The 22169-nt window shown below is 43.4% G+C and overlaps 1 protein-coding gene across 1 annotated transcript in view; it reads left to right on the top strand.

Moving 5' to 3' along the window:
- The window catches only part of rnf17 (ring finger protein 17), a 97454-nt gene that overhangs the window by 25575 nt on the left and 49710 nt on the right, over nt 1-22169 (top strand). The window contains exons 7-10 of the mRNA XM_043691873.2: nt 1111-1226; nt 3384-3474; nt 5129-5244; nt 10128-10360. Of these exons, the coding sequence (XP_043547808.2) occupies nt 1111-1226; nt 3384-3474; nt 5129-5244; nt 10128-10360 (556 nt within the window). The remainder of the gene's footprint in view (nt 1-1110; nt 1227-3383; nt 3475-5128; nt 5245-10127; nt 10361-22169) is intronic.

The raw sequence follows: 22169 nt of genomic DNA on the forward strand, positions 1-22169 counted from the left end.
GGATCAACTTGGTGAAGGACGCTCTCTGGGTGGTCCGAAACATGCTGATCTTCCAGCTGAAGGAGTTGACCCCGACTGAGTGCTGCAGACTGGCACATTCCAAGGTCCAGGACTACGTGTTGAGGGATGCGCTGAAGCTTGGGGCAGCTGCCGCCAAGGCGCGGTGGGGAAAGACCACTGTGTAAAGTCTGCCTGCCTAACGAAGTACAGGGGGCCCATGCAGTCATTTGGGCTCTGCTGACGCCTCAGCTAATTATATGGGCATATGATCGAAAAATGTACAGACCTGTATAAAAATGATAAGTTCTGATCTCTGTATGTACATGTTTACATATGTATGGCATGACCAACTGTACAGACCATCAAATTATTTTATGAATAAAGTATATTTTTGAAATAAAAAAAAAATTGTGTCAAATGCCAAGCAATGCCTAAGTGTACAAAAAGCTATGAAGGCCAGTGGCCTTCATATGTTTATTTCATATATCTACTTTTATCATGTTGAGGAATTAAATTGTTTAAACTGTAACTGTATGATTCTTTAAATTTAGATGCTTCCAGTTTTGTTTTCCCTATAGGTATGTGAGCTATAATGAAGAAATTTAGATGTCTCCCCTTTTGGACGCTATATAACTTTCTTTTTTGGAATTTCTTATATGGTGCCTGTTTAGTCTATTTAGGAATGCAGTTTTAATTATTTCCTCCATTTGATTTAAATTGAAGATACTTCTAATGATAATGAGATATTCCACTAATTGGAGGAACACATTCCATCTAAGTAATGTGATCTCATGCCAACATTACTTCTAAAGGTTTGCCACCTGAAGACACTAATATTGGAGGGAGAGCATTGTGTTTAAAAAAAAAACACCCAAGTTGGCTGGGTGCCTATGCATGGTATGTGGAATACACCTTTATCCCTTGTTACTTTATATTAAAAAACGTTTCTCATCTTCAACTTTTGTCTAGGCTGCAGCAAACATTAAAAACTAAATTACCATCCCAAAATAGGCTATGGGTAGATTTTTATATTTGACGTTTGTTTTACAGATTTTAATGACATTGTGTGGTTGTGTAGAATGTACTGTACTGAAATAGTTGTTTTTGCAGGTATTCTGCTATGACTTCGGAAACAAAGAAACAGTAAGCATCAGTATGATAAGACAGCTAAAAGAAGAGTTCCGATTTGAACCTCTGGCTCTTGAATGCTCCTTGTCGCATATTAGGTAACTTTTAAATCCTCTAGTTTGTCAATTTGGGTGAATATTAAAAGTTACATTTTTCTTTCATAACATGAATTGCATCTTCTGGGTAATAACATGTCTCAAGTGCTTAACAGGAGCATTGATTTTTGTAAAATAAAAAGCAAAATGACACCTGTCCATATCAGGAGGTATCAGATTAGATGACCAGAAGCTTGATCAAAGAAGTAGGTCCTTATGGAGTCTCTTAAAGGAGAGCAGCAAGATGGAGCAGCAGAGAGTGTTTTTGAAGGGTGTTCCAGTTCTTAGGACCTAGACAGATGAAAGCACACCAAAGATAGTGTTTCAAATTAGGGATGCATGTGGTAGAATAGGAGTACTGCAGATACACACATGCCAGTTTGTATCAGAAGTAGACTATCTGTCAATTTGAGCCTGCTACATCATGAAAGAGTCATAGAGATGTACAGCACAGAAGCAGACCCTTCGATCAAACTTGACCATGCTGACCAGATATCCTAATCTAATCTGGTCCCATTTGCCAGCATTTGAAACCTCTTAAGCCCTTCCTACTCATATATTCATCCAGATGCTTTTTAAATGCTATAATTGTGCCAGCCTCCACCACTTCCTGTGGGAGTTCATTCTATACGCCCTGTGCGTGAAAAAGTTGCCCCTAGGATCCCTTTTTATATCTTTCCCCTCTCACCCTAAACTGATGCTCTATAGTTCTGGACTCCCCCACCGCAGGGAAAGGACCTTGTCTATTTATCCTATCCATGCCCCTCATGATTTTATAAGCCTCCTATGAGGTCACCCCTCAGCCTTTAATGCTCCAGGGAAAACAGCTCCAGCCTATAGCTCGAACCCTCCAACCTTGGCAACGTCCTTGTAAATCTTTACTGAACCTTTTCAAGTTTCACAACATCGTTGCTATAGGAGGGAGACTAGAATTGCAAGCATTATTCCAAAAGTGTCCTAACAAATGCCAGGAATGTTAAATGTCTTCAAGGCAGAGATTGCTAAGTTCTTGATCTCACAAGGAATTAAGGGCTATGGGGAGACTGCAGGTAAGTGGAGTTGAAATGTCATGATTACATGGCGGAGTGGACTCGATGGGCCAAATGGCCTTACACCCACTCCTATGTCTTATGGTCTTATGTTCAGCTGCCAACATGAACTCCCAACTCCTATACTCAATGCTCTGAATAATAAAGGAAAGCATACCAAACACAACCTTCACTATCCTCTCTATCTGTGACTCTCCTATCAAGGAGCTGTGAACCTGCACTCCAAGGTCTCTTTGTTCAGCAACACTCCCCAGGACCTTACCATAATCTGTATAAGTCCTGCTAAGATTTGCTTTCCCAAAATGCAGCACTTCGCATTTATCTGAATTAAACTCCATCTGCCACTCCTCAGCCCATTGGCCCATCAGATCAAGATCCTGTTGTACTCTGAGATAACCTTCTTGGTAGTCCACTACACCTCCAAGTTTGGTGTCATCTGCAAACTCACTCACTATATATCTTGTGCTTATATAAATGACGAAAGGTAGTGGACCCTGCACTGATCCTTGTGGCACTCCACTGGTCACCGGTTTCCAGTCTGAAAATCAACACTCCACGACCACCCTCTGTCTTCTACCAGTGAGTGAGTTCTGTATCCAAATGATTAGTTCTCTCTGCATTCTATGAGATCTAACCTTGCTAACCAGTCTCCCATGAGAAACTTTGTCAAATGTCCTACTGAAGTCCATATAGCTCACGTCCACCTTCTGCACTCATCAATCCTCATTGTTACTTCAAAAAACTCAATCAAGAAATTTGAATTCAATAAAAAAAAATCTGGAATTAGAAGTCTAATGATGAGCATGAAACCATTGTCGATTTGTAGGAAAATCCAATCTGGTTCACTGATATCCTTTAGAGAAGGAAGTCTGCCATCCTTCCCTGGCCTACATGTGACTCCAGACTGACCGCAATGTGGTTAACTCTTAACTGCCCTTGGGAAGTTATGGATGAGAAATGAATGCTGGCCTAGCTAATGAGATCCATGCTGTGAATGAACGGCAAAAAAAAATTGCTACTTGTGCAAGTGGGTGTGCTATTATTCTTATTTATCTAAAGCAAGCTTGCTACAAATCATTAAGTGAAAATAATGTGGATGATTTTGTTTTAGACCAGCTGGAGGGAGTTTAAATTGGACAGCAACATCATGTGACTTTCTGGAAGAAGTTCTGATTGGACGTTCAGTACTTATCAACGTTGAGGTCTGTTCATCCATAAAAATAGGCTCACAATTAAAATTCAAATGTTTTGAAACTTGATCGATGACATTTTACCAAAAGGAAACTGGAGCATTAGTTGTTTCTCTCATACTTAAAGCACTATTGCAAATTGCATTGATAGGTCACTATATGTGAAAGTGGTTGCTTTTACTTGTCCTGCCTCCTAAGTCTGAGATCTCCAACCTTTGGGAGATACGGACTAGCTTGTCATGATGCAGTTAATCTGCGAGTCATGTTTGATGAAGGGTAAATCTATAGTATAGCTTTCTGTATAACTGTAAAGCAAAGTTCTTATCCTGAAAGTTATACTGCAATTGCATCCTAATTTCACAGAATCCCTATTGTGTGGAAATAGGCCATTCAGCCCAACAAGTCCATACTGATCCTCCGAAGAGTAACCCACCCATTCCCCTAGCTTATTACTCTACATTTCCTCTGACTAATGCACCTAACCTACACATCCCTGAACACTATGGGCAATTTAGCATGGCCAAATCTCACCTAACCTGCACATCTTCGGACTGTGGGTGGAAACCAGAGGAAACACATGCAGACGTATGGAGAATGTGCAAATACCCACAGACAGTTGCCTGAGGCTGGAATCGAATCTAGCTCCCTGGCGTTTTGAGACGGCAGTGCTAACCGCTGACCCACTGTGCTGCCGGTGTGATTTTTCACGTTGGGTGCTATTGTGTTTCTTAGTTTGCCCCCACCCCAAAATTCTACCTTCACTTCATGGTCTCCTTCTGTTTACTTCCTGTTCTCCCCATATTTTCATACTGCTCCTTTGTTATTTCCTTAATGTTTCACTATGCGTCTGGGTAATGAAAGAAAGCAGCTTTAAGTGCGTTAGCAGACTAAAGATATCCAATCTTCAATGTGAAAAACTTCTGGTGCAGGAATAGCAGCAATCTTCAACGAGCTCTTTATGGGCATGTGACAATTGCTTGCTCTTGGGTGGGCTATCTACAGCTGCTATGCCCAATGAAGTTTGCTTTGGTGTGTGTGAAGTAAGCATCTTAACTGTTTGGGAATAATTTTAGCTAATCTGAGCTTTGTCACCAAGAGTGCATTTGATTTGGAGTATTTCTAAACTGCAAATATTTCTGAACTTATTTAGTTGACGTGCTTCAATTGTATCCCTGAGAGAGGATCTGACTGGAAAAAGAATATTTTTGGGAGTTGTAGTGTCTTAGTCTGCCAAAAGTGGTGAAGACAACACTGTCTGAAATTTCTGTTATAAAAACTCCCTAAAAGTAGTTAATCATCTGATAGTTGATAGGATCAAAGGGTGAAGCAGCTTATGACTGAATTTTGTCCTGTGCATTGGACACCCAGGTATATTAGAAACATTTTTTTTGAAAGCTGCGGTTTGTTTGGCCTTTTTGAAGTTTTTTGCTTATTCTAGTCGAGCCGGTTTAGACATTTGTGTTGACAAAAGCTGACTCCATTCCTTTTGATCCTCATGTTGGGAATCTTGCTAATGTAATATTGCTGGATAGCTAATCTTGAACTTGCTTTAGTCTTGTCAATCTGCAAATTCTCTGAAGTTGGTTTTGTAAATAGAACCTACCACTTCAACAATTCTAAAGAACCCTTTTATTTAAACTTTGTATTCTTTTTTGCAAATCTGCAGGAATCGTCATCCAAATCACCTGTACCAGTGAAACTCTATGCTAAGGATGAAATTGAACAATTTGTCAACATAGCACAGTACTTGGTCAAGAAAGGTTTGGCCTTACCTCAGAAAATGTAACTAATTTTATTTTGAGTTAATGGTAATATTGAATTTTACCAGAATAATTCACTTTGAGCAGAAAGCATTATTGATTGTTGTAAAAACCTGTCTGGTTCACTGATGTTCTTTGGGAAGGAAATCTGCCTTCCTTGCCTGGTCTGGCGTACGTGACTCCAGATCCACAGCCCTCCGGGCAATTAAGGTTGAGCAGTAAATACTGTCCAAATGAACAATGCCCACATCCTGTGAACAAATCGAAAAACAGTTAGGGTGTAACTTGCAAGTGATGGTGTTCCTACATACATGCTGCCCCTGCCAATTTTATTTTAGATGGTAAAGATTGCAAGAGGTACTGTTAATGTTCAATGATGATTTTGGGATTGGGGATGTTGTGATCACAGTTAGCTAATATCATAAGTAGTTGACAACTTGTACAAATTGAGTTTGTTAACCAGGTTAAATATGATACAATTATGTACTTTATTTCTCTCGTTAATGAGAGATGTTTATTAGTTCTGAAGCTGTTTAATAGAATTGCAGAGCAGAGGTAATGGTTTTGAAGTAGTATAGTTTCTGTCCCATGTCATGCAGACTTCGGATGTTTTGAAAAAAATGTCTTTCTCCTTTCCTTGGGTTGATGGAGAGGAACACCTGATCTTCTCCCAAGAAGGTGATGGCATTTTCTTTTGAATTTTTACTTGTCCCCCTCTTTTTCTCTCTGCTGTCGATATACCTTCTTTCTATTTTGGGAGCCAGCAGTCTATAATGGGACAATTACCTGTCTAAACCCTCTTGGTAAAATAACTGGGGGCAGTTACTCATGCCAGGATGACTGTTGTCCTCTTACCCACCTCCATTTTTTGGTTTTGAAGGTTAGTTTCTATTCCTTCTAAAACCAAAAACCTCTTGCTTTCAAAGCATTAAATTCATAATAGAATGGTGTGGTGTAAGAGAGATGTTTTGTTCATGTAGGCTAATTACTGCTGTAACACCGTTGAATGAAGACTTACACCAGAAATACTAATTATGGAATATCAAGTGAACACTTTTAAGAGGGCCCATTTCCAACTCTACTGAGTTGTTGCAGTATATCCAGTACACTCCTGACACTGCATTGGTCATGAAGGAAGTGGATGTCAAGGGTGGTGGATGGGATGCCAATCAAGTGGCTGCTTTGTCCTGGATAGTGTCAACCTTGTTGAATGTTGTTGGAGTTGCACTTATCCAGGCAAATGAGGTGTATTCCATAATGATTCTGACATGTGCTGTGTAGATGGTGGACTGCAATTGTGAAATCGTAAGGAGAGTTATTCACTGCAGGATTCCTAAATTCTGATCTGCTCTTATAAGTACAATATCAAGTGGCTAGTCCAATTCACTTTCTGGTTAATGGTAACCCTCAGGATGTTCATAGTGGGGGTCTCTGATTTGAATGTCAAGGGTGAATTGAATTTTCTGTTGGTGATTGTCATTGCCTGATTGTGTTGTGACTGTCAACTGATATGTCCAGCCAAGCCTATTTGTTGTCCAGGTATTTGCATTTGGTCATGGCCATTCAGTATCTGCAGAGTTGCAAATGATACTGAACATTGTGCAGTTGTCCCCACTTCTGGTCTTGAGATTGTGGGAAGGCCATTGAAGAATCTGAAGATAGTTAGTCCTATGCACTGCCCTGGGACTCTCCTGTTGTGATGCTCTGTGACTGAGATGGTTGGCCTCTCACAACTGCAGCCATAACCATTGTTCTGTTGTGGTAGGTATGACTACTGTAGCATGACTCGGAATCAGAAAGCTCAACGCATGAGCCCAGTTTTTTAGGGATCCTTGATGTTGCCAGTCCAGTGCTGCCTTTACGTCAAGGGCAATAATTCCTGCTCCCCTGGTAATTGGCTAGATTGAATGTATCCTGCTCTTTCAGTCACACTCTTGACTTGTGTATTGTAGATGGTAGGAAGGGTTTGGATAGTCAAGTGAGTTACAAGTTGTATTCCTAGCTGCTGATTTGCTCTTATAGCTACTTTATTTATGAGGCTAGACCAGTTCAGTTTCTGGTCAGTGGTAACTCCAGGATGTTGATAGTAGGGGATTCAGTGATGGTAATACCATTGAATGTTGTGGGATGATGGTTAGATTGTATCTCATTGGAGTTTGATTTGATTCCCTATGGTATGGAAACGGGCCCTTTGGCCCAATAAGTCCACACCGACTCCCTACCGAGACCCATTCCCCTATATCTACCCTGACTAATGCACCTAACACTATGGGCAATTTAACATGGCTAATTCACCTAACCTGCACATCTTTGGATTGTGGGAGGAAACTGGAGCACCTGAAGGAATGTCATTGCTGTTGCATGACATTTATGTGGTGCGGATGTTACTTGCCATTTGCCAGCCTAAACCTGGATATTGCCTAGGTCTTGTTGCATTTGGACCTGGAATGCCTCCGTATCTGAGTTGCAAATGGTGCTGAACATTGTGCAGCTACTCCCTAGTTCTCGTCTTTAATGGAGGACAAGTCATTGAAGCAACTGAGAATGGTTGGGCCTAGAACACTACCTTGAGGAGCCCCTGGAGATGATTTGACTGACCTCCAATAACAGGGTGGGGCATGATTGAGCTATGAAGGGTATTGACAGAAAGAAACCTTCCCCTTGGTGGAGGGATGAGTGACTATGATTTAAGATAAACGCAAGAGGTTTGGGGGAATGTGAGGAAAATATTTTTTCAACCCAGAAGTTGGTGAGAATCTGGAACTCGCTGCCTATAACTGTGGTAGAAGCAGAAGACCTCGCAATATTTAAGAAATAGTTAGATGTACTCTTGCAATGTCAAGACATGTAAGTCTATGGTCCGTGTGCTATAACATGGGAATAGAATAGTTAGATGATTATTTTTTGAAGTCCGGACTTGATGGTCCAAAGGGCCTTTTACTGTACTATAAATTTCTATGATTAACATCAACTATCTTCCTTTGTGCCAGGTTTGATTCTGATCAACAGAGTTTTTGTTCTGATATCCATGACTGTAGTTCTGTTAGAGCTTCTTGATGCTGTGCTCTTGTCAAATATGGCCTTAATGTCAAGGGCAGTCACTCTTGGCTCATCTCTGGAATTCAGTTCTTTGGTTAAAATATGAACAAATGTATTGAAAAGGTTAGAAGGGGAGCTGCCCTGTCAACCCAAATTGGGCGTCAGTGAGCTATTGCTTGGTAGCCCTGTTGGTGACTCCTCTCATTGATTTATTGATTGACAGTAGACTGATAGGGTAAGAATTGGTCAGGCTGGATTTGTCCTGCTTTTTGTGTACAGAGCATATCTAGGCATTTTTCAACCAAGGGTAAGAATTGGTCAGGCTGGATTTGTTCTGCTTTTTGACTACAGAGCATATCTAGGCACTTTTCAACCTTGTCAGGTAGATGCTAGTGTCTAAGCTGTACTGGAACAACTTGGCTAGGTGTGTGGCAAGTTCAGGAACACAAGTTGTCAATACTGTTGTTACAACGCACAGGTCGAACCCGTCTGTTAATTAAAACCAAACACCCAGTAAAGCTTGCCTCACCTTGGAATTTGTGACAGAACTCCTAATTTCCACTATTTAAAGAAAAATAACAATTTATTTTTCCTAATTCTTAATAGTGAGCACTAAACAAAAACTACTCTCAAATCCAAGCCCCTTTTTTCTTAACTACTTACTATCTGACCCCAACTCTATATTAAAAAATAAATGTTGTTCCAATAACACACTTATTAAACATTGTATTAACTTAATCTCAAGTCCACACGGTCTATGTCCTCTTTGCTGTCTTCAATCTGGGTCATTGTCTGTCTTTTTACTGCGAGTATGTTTTACATAAAAAGCTACCTTTGATAGAGAGTGTTTTCTAATTTCTTTGGGAGCAAGATGTTAAGTGGGCAGTTAGCTCTCCAACTCTATGGCAGTTGCTCAGCTGATTTGATGGCAATTCCTCTCTCTGACCATTTTTAAAAATGCCTGTATTTTTTATACTCCAAGTATCGCACTTTGTCATTGGTTAGATATTGTTAAAATAATAAATTCAAACTTGATTGGGTTTTATTATCATGGGCATAATTTAAACTAGTTGGTTAAATTAAATTGTTGTCAAAACAGCAACCAAGTCTCAGGTATCCATTTAACAGTCATTTGCTATATGTATCTATTTTGGAACAGCTCATATCGCAGCCTTTGAATTCAAGCAGCTAAGCCTGCACTTTACTTTCTTCAAAATTCTCTCAAGGCAGTAAAATATGGAACTTTATTTGCCAAAATATATCCTTGCACTCAATGACTTTTTTTGTGAAGTGGCCTATTTAATCTGCAAGTGTGGTTATTAGTGCAAAAGTTAAGCTACATATTTATAGTAATTTGAGGCTTCAACTTTTGGCTTCAGTGTACAAGGTTTTGTATGGTTAGTAAATTGTAATCAACATTCCATATGCACTTACATGCTGAAGTAATATCTATTGTTAATATTTATTGTGTTTGCGCTGTTCAGTGATTAGTCTTTTTGAATTATTTAAACTTGTAAACTTCATAAACTAGCAACCTGAATAAACTATTGCCACCTGCTATGGATAACAACTAACTAATTGTAATTTTTGAGACATCTAAGCATGATGTCTTGAGTTTACTGCTTTTAAGAAAAATATTTTTATTGGGAAAAAACTTCAGTAAAATAAACTACTGTTCTTCTAATCGTTTGTAAAATTATGATTTGGTATAGTTTTTACTTGTTTTGAATTTGGTTACAGTTGGATTTAATTTTGCATGAGTTTAAAGATTAACATTGTTTTAAGTATGGAAGCTATAGCTGTTGCTTTAAAATGCATACTTTACTTTGCATTTTAGACCTGACCGATTTGTTGTGTTCTTTTAAGTTCAACTACACCAGGCGATAGAGCAAAACACGCTGATGTGAAGCAAAGTGACAAGGAGCAGTCAGCGGGCCAAGCAACTGAAATTGGGTATCAAATACTCAACAATCATGAAAATCACCTGTCTTCCAAAAAAACATACAAACCTGCTGTCCTACCAAATGTGAATATCTTCAATGTTGAAATAACTGGTGTTGATGATAATGGAATCATCTATGGAATAGCAGTATCAATGAGTAAGTTATAGACCATCAAAGTTGTCAGTAAAAATGTTAAATCATGCTTGCCTAAAAGAAAGCAGTGTTGGTTGCATGAACCCTCAATGATATATTTATAGCCATCACTATAATTTACGTCTTTAATCACCACAAATAAGTGTAAGAAAAATTAATCATTTTTGATTTAGTTCCATATTGTTTTCTCACTCTCCTTTTCACTTATTTATGTCTCACCTGTGTACTTGACATGATGAAAAAGATTTATAGTTTTGGTATTTAATATATATTTCCTGTACATTTGGTATTTTTACGCTCTTTGTTTTATTTATCATGCCGTGCTCAAAAGCAAAATTTTTACACTTGTGTCTTGGTAACTTCAACATAATTTGTGTGAATAATTAATTTTACTCCTTGCTGTCCAATTCATATCTGCCTGGCTTTTCCAGGTATTGTTCCTTTTTTGACTGACTTCATTGATTCTTGATTAAAATAGTGTCCTATTAAAAAATAATGTTTTGTAAGCTTTTTAATTCACTGATGGGATGTGGGCATCGCTGGCTGGCCAGCATTTATTGCCCATCCTTAATTGCCCTCAAAGGTTGTGGTGAGCTGCTTTGTTTGAACTACTGAAGTCAATGTGCTGTAGATGGATCTATAGTGGTGTTGGGAAGGGAGTTTCGGGATTTTGACTCAGCCACAGTGAAGCAATGGTTATACGTTTCCAGGCAGACCTGAGAGGAACTTGCAGGTGGTCATGTTCCCGGGTGTCTGCTGCCCTTGTCCTTCTGGATGAAATGGTCAGAGGTCTGGAAGATTCTGTATGAGATTTTCTGCAGTGCATCATGTAAATAGTGTACACACTCTCTTCTGAGCATTGGTGGTGGAGGGAATTGATGTTTGTAGTTATGGTGCCAGTCAAATGGCTGCTTTGTCCTGGATGATAGCAAGTTTCTCAATCCAGATTCCATTTGCCCAGCCAGCAAGTACAATATCTGGATAATTTGTTATTGCTCTCAGAGACTGAAGAATAATACTCAAATCTCCTAAGTTGCTGCAACAGTTGTGGGTTAGGGGATGAAGGTTAACCTTAAAGGCTTAGAGGTTTTTTTTGGGAGAAGATTTGTAGCCCACGTTATGGATCAGGTTGTAAATTTGCTCGCTGAGCTGGTAGATTTGTTCTCCGATGTTTCGTCACCATGCTGGGTAACATCATTGAGCCTCTGGTGAAGCACTAGTGTACTATCCCGCTTGCTATTTATCTGTCTGATTTTGTTGTGGTGGTTGATATCATTTCCGGTTCCCTTTCTGAGAGGTTGGTAAACGGGGTCCAAATCTACATGTTTGTTAATGGAGTTCTGATTAATGGAGCATCCTTTTCCTCCACTACATCAATGACTGTGCATCGGCACCGCCTGTTACTCCTTCAAGGAGGTTGAACGGTTTGTCAACTTCACCAACACCTTCCACCCTAATTTCAAATTCACCTGGACCATCTTCCATACCTCCCTCCCCTTCCTGGACCTCTCCATCTCTGGTGACTGACTCAACACAGACATCTATTTCAAACTCACTAACCAACACCTACCTTGACTACATCTCTTCCCATTTGGCAGAGACTTTTTTGCACTTCCACCCATCTCATCTACTGCATCCATTGCTTTCGATATGGCTGCTAGTCATGGAGACAGATGCCAAATCACGGAGCATTTCAGGGAATACCTCTGGAACACAGATACTAAACAACCCTACCACTCTGTGGTCGACCTCTTCCACTCTCCCAAGGGCATGCAAGTCCTGGACTGCCACCACTGCCAAATCAAATCCACCCGTTAACTGGGGGAAGAAACCTTGGGACCCTTCAACCACACGGCATTAACATTAACTTCACTAGGTTCCAAATCTACCCTCCTCCCACCTCATCCCATATCCAACTCTCCAACTCAGCATACTCTCTTGACCTGTCCTACCTGTCTGTCTTCCTTCTTACCAATCTACTCCTTCTTCCCCACCAACCTATCACAATTACCTACACTTGCATCCACCTATTGCCTTCCCATCTACCTTCGCCCTTCCCCTTCCATATTCCTGATGAAGGGCTTATGCCCGAAACATTAACTCTCCCTCTCCTTAATGCTTCCTGACCTGCTATGCTTTTCCAGTGCCAGCCCTTTTGACTCTCAATCTCCAGCATCTGCAATCCTCACTTTCTCCCACCTCGCCTAATTCCACTTTACATCATTTGGTCTGTAGCTCTGTAGGTGACTGTACCTCTGAATATTTTTAAAAATGTGATGGGATTTTTCTGTTCTAACACCCTTCTAGTTCATGAGTTACAGCCCATCATGCACTAATTTTCACTCCCAGCATCTCTAACTCTTCTGGAATACTTCTGTCATTTATTTTACCTTCATGCCCTGGTTAATGATTTCTGCTAAGTGAAATGGATGTTTCCTGTTAACTCTCTTAACCTAATAATTTATGCATTAAACATAAATCACTTACCAGCCTCCTCTGGTCCAAAGAAATCAAACCAAGCTATGCAGTATTTCTTTGTAGCTAAAGCTCTAAATCCCTGGCAATATCTTCATAAGTCTCCTTTGTATTCTCTCTACCATGATGATATCTTTCCTTTTAATGTGGTGACAAGAACTATATATGGTGTTCAGGTCTAATTAGTGTTTTTTTTCACAATTCTGGCATAATCTGTATGCTATTATATCCGAAGCTTCTCTAATAGAAGAATATGTCTGCTTGGCTTAACCAACTCATCAATTTATATTGATACCAAACAGGTATCTATGAACTTTCACTCCAAGGTCCTTTTTACCTTTTGGATACTGAAAATATTAGGTAATTTGTTGACTGTGCCCTTATCTCATTTGCCCTCCCCAAATGCATTTGCTCAAACTTTACAGAATTTTGAAAACTTAGAGAACAAAGAGACCATTCAGTCAATTATGATCCATGCCTACTATCTGTACCTGTGACTCAGCGCATCCCACTCTTCCACCATCTCTCTAAATTTTTTCCTGTAAGATGTTATCAAATTATTTTCTGAAAGTTATATTTGAATCTGCCACTGCTATATTCTTGGGCAGTGTGTTTCAGATGCTTAATGCTCACTGTAATTTTTAAAAGTTCATTTTACGTCTGATTCTTTTACTAAACACTCTAAGTCAATGTCCTCTAGTTCTTAACACTACTGACGATGAGAAACATTTATTGTAATCTATTCTATCCAAATCAAAGTCCTTTTTGAATATCTCTGTATTAAACCTCTCAACAGCCAAACATTCAGTCTCCATTTGAATGAATGAATGATTTTATTTTCGAATTTATTTTACAGTGAGAAAAACAGTGAACAGCTTTTCCACTGTTGCCATGATCCAGCCAAAGCTGGAGGAGTGCATTATTGCTTTTGTCTCAGTACTCTATTGGTCTCAACATCAAATAAAAATGTTTTCCCAGTTATGTTGGTCAATTCAATACCTTATCAATAACAAAATACTAGCTTTCTTAGTAAACACATTTGAAACAAAATTTATTCAGTGAAGGAGCAATAGTTGTTAACACACATCCAGTATTTATAAAGATATAAATGCTTATCCCTCTAAATATCTCTAATCCATGCAAACACATACGCATGCACTCAACAGGAAAGTCAACAAAACCCTTTCTGTGTTACAAACTAAGGAAAGATGATTTAGTCTCCATCACAACATAGAAAAGCTCGTAAGATGGGCAGAACAGTAGCAATCAAGTTTAAACCTGAAAAGTATGAATGGTGCATTTTGGGAGGATTAACAAAGCAAGGGAATGTATGATCAATGGTAGGAACCTGGATCGGTGGAACCTTGGTTTGCATTAACATAGAATCTTGAAGGCAACGGCACAAGTAGGATAAAGTGCTTAAGCCATATGAGGTACTTAACTTTATTAGTCAAAGCATTGAATATAAAAGCAGGAGGATTATAATGGAGCTGTATAGGATGATGGATACACCATCGTTAGAATACTGTGTGCAATCCTGGTCACCACATTATAGGAAGAATGTGATTGCACTAGAGAGGGTGAGAGAAGATTCACTAGGATATTGCCTGGGCTGGAGTGCTTTATCAACGAAGAGACACCACATGCGTTAGAGTTGTCTTCTTTGCAGTGGAGAAGACCAAGAGGAGGGACCAGATTGAGGTCTGCAAATTTGAGGGACATAGATGGGGTCAGTAGGAAAAGAGGTCAGTTTTAAGGGCTGAAGATTTAAGATAAGGGGCAGAAGGTTTAGTGGTTATTTGAGGAGAGTTTCTTTTCATCCAGAAGTTAGTGGGAATCTGGAACTCAGCCTGAAAGAATGGTGAAGGCAGGAAACATTATAACATTTGAGTACTTGAAACACTGTTGTATTCAAGGCTAAGTGCCAGTAAACAGGCTCTGAGTAGATAGTGGACATGATAGGATGAAGGGCCTCCTTCTGTGCTGTAATACTGTATTGACTCTGAGAACACACCAAAATAATTTTCTATATTGTACAATAATTGAGGTGATTGATATTATATCTCTGTGTACTTCTAAAGCAGATCAGGTTGGACTTCATTCCCATAATGAGTTTTGTCATGCCTGAGATTTTGAAGTTTGTATCATCTCTTCAATGTGTAGTGTTTGTATGTAAGAAAAAAACAATCACGATCAAGCTTTTATCTATTCAGCAGAATAAGGAACTATTACACGCAAACTTTTGTTCATTTCAAGTTGATGTGAAAACCTTAGTGCTTTGAAGCTTACCACAGTCTGCTTAGACATAATCATCACTAATTTCTTTTTGGATACCATTGCAAAAAATAATTGCGTAACATCCAATTCTCAACACCTATTCTGCCTACAAAAGAAAATATTCTTAAACACAAAAGGTTTAGTAAAGCTCAGGAAATAACAGTCAAATACACCATTTTAAAGAAAAAGTTGATATAATTGGACATTTTTTCTAAACCTAAAGTATGTCACAAGAGCTTCGTGATTTGGATGGCAAAGACTAGTGCATTTTCAAGGAGATTAATTCTACATATACAAAATCCCATGCAAGGACTGCACAAAACACTACATAGGACAAACAGGAAGATAGCTAACGATCCGCATCCATGAACACCAACTAGCCACGAAACGACATGACTAGCTATCCTTAGCATCCACACACGCAGATGACAAGCAACATGAGTTTGACTGGGACAACACTACTATTATAGGACAAGCCAAACAGAGATCAGCCAGGGAATTCCTAGAGGCATGGCACTCATCCACTGATTCAATCAACAAGCACATCGACCTGGACCCAATATACCGGCCACTGCAGCGGACAGCTGGAACTGACAACCGGAAGTGGCAGATTCAAACCACTATAAATGCCGGAGAAAAGATTACAGAAGCGCTTCACAGGAGGCTCCCAAGCACTGAGGATGTCATTTAGACAGGGGACGAAACATCTGCAACACAAATTCCCAGCTCGGCGAACACAACCACAACAACGAGCACCCGAGCTACAAATCTTTGCACAAACTTTGAACTTATTGCTGTCTTTAAATGATAGGAGTGTATGATAGTTAAATCAACCCTCCTATGTTTTCACAGAATTTCATCATTGAATATTGCACAACTGAAGACTTGTACTTGTAATCTTGTTAACCTGGAACAGATTTCCTATTCTTGGAAACAGAATGGTGAGAGGGTTTCCCAAAGAGTTGTTTAGATGCTCTGGCAAATGTGACCAAGTCACTGATCTCAGCTTGTCTCTGTCATTCTTGCAGATACAGTTTGCACAGGATGTACAATCTGGGTGTACATCTTTCAAATACTCTTTCAAAAGATCAAACAGGTTTGACTGAACTGATGTAAGGGGTTTTTCTTCTGCAAAAGAATCAGACATGAGCTGTGCAGCTTGCTGTCAACATGCTTCCCACCAACACAGCTTGTTTTTAGCAAGCTTTCTTCCACATGAATCAGATAAAACTAACATCTCCGAACCAATCACTACTCTAAAAATAAATTATAGCAAAGCATGCAGTTTTATATATTCATATATATGATATATATTATCAGTCATATATTTAGGAAGCCTTGTAAAGTAAAATAATCAGTGTTCATTATGAGTGCTGTTAAAGAACCAACTGTAGTTATTTGCATAAAATTTGAAATAAAATTGTTTTTCATAATCCTTTAAACTTAAGTCCTCTAAGCAATATTAACTATGAAGCACTTTCATAACAATCCAAATTTCTGAAGTTTCTCATTCCCGGAGCCAGTTTTGTAATCATTTCTGCACCCCAGTGCCTTCAAATCCTTCCAAAGATATACTCTCCAGAGTTGGACTTAGTTGTTCCCTTGAGACTGAAACAGTGTTATATAAAGTTTGATCACAATTTCCTTAATTTTGCGCACACTGCCTTGGATTATAAAGATCCTGTATGCCTTTTAGCCACTTTCTCAACCTGATCTACCGCCTTTAATGATTTTTGCACATTACTCCCGCTACTACATTTTAGAATGGTATGTTTTAGTTTATACTGCCTTCCCCTCCCTTCTTACCAACATGGATCACTGTACAATTCTGTGCTTTCACTTCTGTCGCTGGACTGTCTCCGACCTCTTATGTCTTATTGCTATCCTCCTCATGGTTTGAATATGTAGAATTTTATGTCAACTGCAGATTTTGAAATTTTGTTCTGAACAACAAAATCTAGGTCATTAATATGGGTTTACGGTTCCAGACGTTTGTTTTTCTATCAAATCTTTTCTCAACTGTGAAAAATACTCGTACACCGTTTTATTGTTTTGTTAGCGCGGATGAAATGAGATCAGTCCGAGCCCAGAGTGCGGTTCAACAATCGGTAACGTTTATTACTGCAGTAACGCTGGCGGAGATCAACCGAGGTCCGAATCTCGGCTGCTCTGCTGTTCCCGCGCGCAGCTTCATATTATATACTTTTAGTTGTCAGGATGTGTGGGATTTGAGGATGAATGGGATGATAGTTCCCCATCATCACTGGAGTAGGTGCGAATAGGTTGGTTCCTGCCATCCCAGGAGAGTTGCAGGGCACGCACAATAGGGTGCTAATTGGTTTATGTAAAACGGGTCCAGGTATTATCTGCTTGTCTCTCCCTCTGTGAGGGCAGGGGCTAGCATCCCCCTTTGTTCCCTTGGGGTGTTGGTGTGTATTGGTCTGTCCGTACCTGTCTGGTGGATGCCTATCCTTTGTGTCAGAATGGCTCCGTATCGATGGGTATGTGTGTGTTTCAGTCAGTCTCTTGATGTGATTAGGAGATGGGTTTCCATATTTAATTAATCCCGGAGTTTTGGCCCATGAGTCATGGGTAATGTTGGTCTAGTGTGGATTCTATCTGTCCTCTGTCTCCTATCTCCCAGTCACGTGGGCAGACCGGCAGCTGCTGAGTTTTTGTGGGTTTAAAGCTGCGACTGCTGTTTTAAAACACAAAAATGAATTCTTATCGTTTCCTGATGTAGACATAGTCCCGTGGCAAATGCGGGGCGGCTGTGATGCCCGCTTGCAGTCCCCCCTTTCGGCAAGGGGTTGGACACGTCCACACCCCCGATGCCGATATTTTAAAAATCGGCTCCTCGCCCGGTACGTTCCGCCGGCCGTCATGCTGCAGTCATGGGGCCTTTGGATAGTCCCGGGAGAAGGTCACATTAACTCGAGCCCTGTGAGCTCACGGTGCCTTATCGCCCGCCAGGAGTCGATGGCGTGGAGCATGGTCTTCCTGGCCTTCCGTTTTTTTGTGCTGGCGGCATGAATGACACACCACCAGGAGCCAGGCCAGAGCCAGCAGTAATTGTATGCCTACAATGGTGTGCGAGATGATTCGGATCCAGGGATGGATGTTCACGTTCAGGCCCCAATCCCACACCCTCTGCGCCCACCCCTGGGACTGCAGAGCTGTGTCTGTGTCCTCCTCTAGGTCCTTTACATGCAACTGCAACTGGTGATACAATTTCACTGAGTGTCCTACCCGGGTCCTAAGCTCCCGTAAGACCTCAACCAAATGTGGGATGGGGGCTTGTTTAGGCTCCTGATATTTCCTGAGGGTGTCCCTGAATTTATCAGTAATTTGTATGGACTCAGGGTTCCATCATCGGACCTCTGAGATGTGAGCTTGCCCAACCGTGACTGGGTGCCTGGGGGTGAAGCAGAACTGGTGCTGGGGAATCGGGCACTGCAGTCCATTATACCAAAATGAGGTTTCAAGAGTGGAGACACAGTATCGCCCCCCCCCCCTCCAACCATATCCTGTCCTAGTGAAGTGGGGGCCCGTGGGTTCGATTTCAAGGGTGCAGCCCTGTGTCCGGTTGAACCCGCAGTCCGCTGTTTCACTCCTTCGTAAGGGGTGAGGGCGCGGTGTACGGGGTGCCTGTAAGCGGCACCCTGTACACAGCGCCGTTTCAAGATATGGCTGTGTGGTGAGCTAATCGGTATTTGAGGGAAGAGTTTTCCCGTATGACTCCAATGTTCTCAATGTGAAACAGGGGAAATGGCCCCGACTCTGGGGTGACCACGGGGATCAGGAGGACAATCCCGACTCCTGTCGCTTCACTGACCTCACAGTCGGGAACCACTGGGTATACTCTGGTCATACCCTTCAGAGTCCGGCTGTCGAGTGGCCCAGAGCGCCCGCGAGTGAGGCCAGTTTGGCACTGTCGATCCAGTCGGGCACCTCCCCCCTTTGGACCTGGTCAAGATTATGCCAGATCTGGGCTACCATCCACAGGCCATACGCATGGCATAGCTGCCCCTCGTTGATATGGGCCGTGTTTTCTCTTTCCCGGTCTATAAGGCGGTTAATGATGTGGGCGTGCAATGCCGTCGAGCTGGATGTACGCTCCCTCTTCCCCCAGGCGTGCCTGGTCTGCCTGATCTGTGAGAGACCTCTGTAGCAGGTCCCTCATTACCCCTTTTAGTTGCTCGACCTTTTCGTTAAGGCCCTGGATGTCTAGGGAGTTTACTACGGATGTCCCCGTGTGGAGTCCTGTGAGAGCATCGTTGACTATGTCCCGTCTGTGTCGTTGTGTGTGCGTGTTATGTATGTCATTTCGGTAGTGGGTTGCCCCCATGGCATCTATGGCCCTCTCTATAACCTCCTTCCCCATCATGGCGTATAGGTTGCGTACCTGTGCTGTGCAATAGTCGGATGCCCGATATATTGACCAGCACAGGCACGACCTCATTCGGACGTTATCATAAAGGGCCTCTCCCTCATCCCACAATACCAGTCCCCCCGCGGACCCCGGTCCCAGGGAGGGGCATGGCAATATCTCGGGGGTCGAGGGTGTGGTCGGGCGGGTGGAAAGCACAAATACAAAGAGACTACCGCGGCATCAGTAGGCTCGTAATATCCGCAAACAGACAAATCCCGTACAGTAAAGGCATTAAATGCCGGGGCAGAGGAGAGGTCCTCTGGCATGGCACACATTGTCCCGAACATGCAACCCCCCAAGTCCATCGCCTCAGCACGCCGGAGGCAGGTCGGCCGCGGGTCGCGCTCCGACGTGCAGAATAAACAGAGTGTCTGTACGCCCGGGAGGACCTCCAGCCAGGCGTTGTAGAACGTATCGATCACATCAGGCTTGTCCCTTGCAGGAATACAGATGGTGTCGGACGCGTTGAAGGCAACACCGTGGCGGTAGAAGTTGTCATGTATTTCGGGGAAGGAAGGCGCCAGTCGTAGGGCAAAGAGGAGAGCAGGGAGGAGAGCGGTGCACCGGTGAAGCATGATCTGTGGGAAGAGAGGGAGAGAGGCACCCTTACCAAGGGTGTAGGGTTAGTGTGTGTAGGAGCAGGTCTCCCTGGAGCCGGTCCACCCGTTGCACTGTAAGGAGAAAGAATTAGAGTCAAGTCAAGGGGGAGTGTCTGTCCGGTCGGGGCTTAAGGGTAGGGCTTAAGCTGGGACCAGTGTTTCCACCTGCCCTCTCCCTTCATGTCGACACAGGCGCAAGTGTCACTGGTGAGGATGATTTCGTGCGGTCCCAGCCACCGGGGGGCGAAGCCGGGTCAGTCAGGGGCGGCCCTGACCAGGACTTTGTCCCGAACGCCGGCAAGGGGTTGGGCGGGCAGATTCGGTTGCAGTTTTGCCTGGTCCCTAATGTCCTGCTGGTCACGCGCAGTTTGTCTAAGGGCCCGCAGCTGCATGTCCAGCTGCCTGAAATAGCACGTCTTCCTGTCCCTCGGGGGGCCATGTCTTCCCCGCCCCCCTGACCATGACGTTCTCTGGTAGTCGCATGGCCCTCCCCGTCATGAGCTCAAAGGGGGTGAGGCCATGGAGCGGCCTGGGATGGCCCTCAAGCGCATCAGTATGCAGGGCAGAACGTCCACCCAGCCCTGCCCTGTTTCGGTGATCGCCTTCGCGATCGCCGCTTTGAGGGTCCGGTTCATGCGCTCGACCATCCCGGAGCTCTGGGGATGGAACGGGACGTGGAAGCGCTGTCTGATGCCTAGGAGGCGGCAGGCCAGTTTCATTGCGTGTCCGGTGAAGTGCGTGCCCTGATCTGAGTCAATCTGGAGGGGGACCCCCCAGCGAGGGAAGATGTCGAAGGCCAGCACTCTGGCCACGATGGCGTATGTACAGTCCCGTGTAGGGAAGGCTTCTACCCAGCGCATGAAATGGTCAACGATCACCAGACAATACTTCTTGCCACGGCTGGGGGGTAGGGGTCCAGTGAAATCAACTTAGAGGTTCTCCCAGGGCCCCTTGGGCCGTGGCTGGTGCGCCAGGGGAATGCGCAGGGGCCGCCCCGGGTTGTGCTGGGCGCAGACAACGCATCGGCGGCAGTGTTTGGCCACATCGCGGCCGAGGCCGGGCCACCACCAGTCAGCCTGGAGCCTAGCAAGCGTTCCGTCGCGGCCCGAGTGGTCCGGCTCGTAGTGTAATTGCATCAAGGTCGTTCTGATAGCCGCGGGTGCCACGACCCTGTCGCCATGCCGCCACACCCCATCGGGGCCGCGGGCTGCGCCCTTTGCCAGCCAGTCCTCTAACTCACCGGGCTGCGCGCAATTCTGGACGTCCAGGACAGTCACATCCCGGACCTCAGTAGATTGTGCTGCATGCGCGGGCGGTAGCGCTGCACCCGCGGTAGCCTTTGCGGCCAGGTCGGCCCAATGATTCCCAAGCTGTTCAGCGGTGGTGGCCCGCTGGTGTGCTTTGATTTTTATCACCGCAGCGAGCAGGGGGAGGCGTGCGGCCGCCACCAGGTCGCGGACCGTATTTTCGTGTTTGATCTGGCCACCGCCGGCCGTGATAAAGCCCCGGCGGTTCCATGCTGCCATGTAATCATGGACTACCCTGAAAGTGTACTGGCTGTTGGTAAAAATGTTCACCCGCTTGCCTGCTCCCAGGCGGAGTGCGGCGGTGAGGGCGACCAGCTCCGCGACCTGGGCGGAGGTGTCGCCCCCCCATCATTCCCTGTGCTCGGGTGGTCCCGGTATGGTCGACCACCACCCATCCCGTTTGGTAGGACCCCTCGACAAGCCTACGTGAGCCGTCCACATACAAGGTCAGGTCGGGATCAGGGACCGGGCTGTCGGCCATGCAGTCCCCCTCCGCCGAATCGATGGCGGCCTGGCAATGGTGGGGTTCCCCCACCGCGATAATCCCGTCGGCGTGGTTTAGTCCTGTGTCCCTAACGATCTGAATGGACTGGTCCCGGGGGAGGAGAACCGCCTCCCAAGTTGCCCTGCGGGCATCCGAGACCGTCCAGAGGCGGCCCGTGTTCAGGACTTCAACTATCGTGTGTCTAGTGTGTAGTATTATCTGTCCGGAAATGGTGACC

The sequence above is a fragment of the Chiloscyllium plagiosum genome, unplaced genomic scaffold (genome assembly GCF_037043375.1).
Source record: "Chiloscyllium plagiosum isolate Xiang-an unplaced genomic scaffold, Cpla_swu_hap1 HiC_scaffold_6, whole genome shotgun sequence".
In the NCBI taxonomy this organism is placed as follows: domain Eukaryota; kingdom Metazoa; phylum Chordata; class Chondrichthyes; order Orectolobiformes; family Hemiscylliidae; genus Chiloscyllium; species Chiloscyllium plagiosum.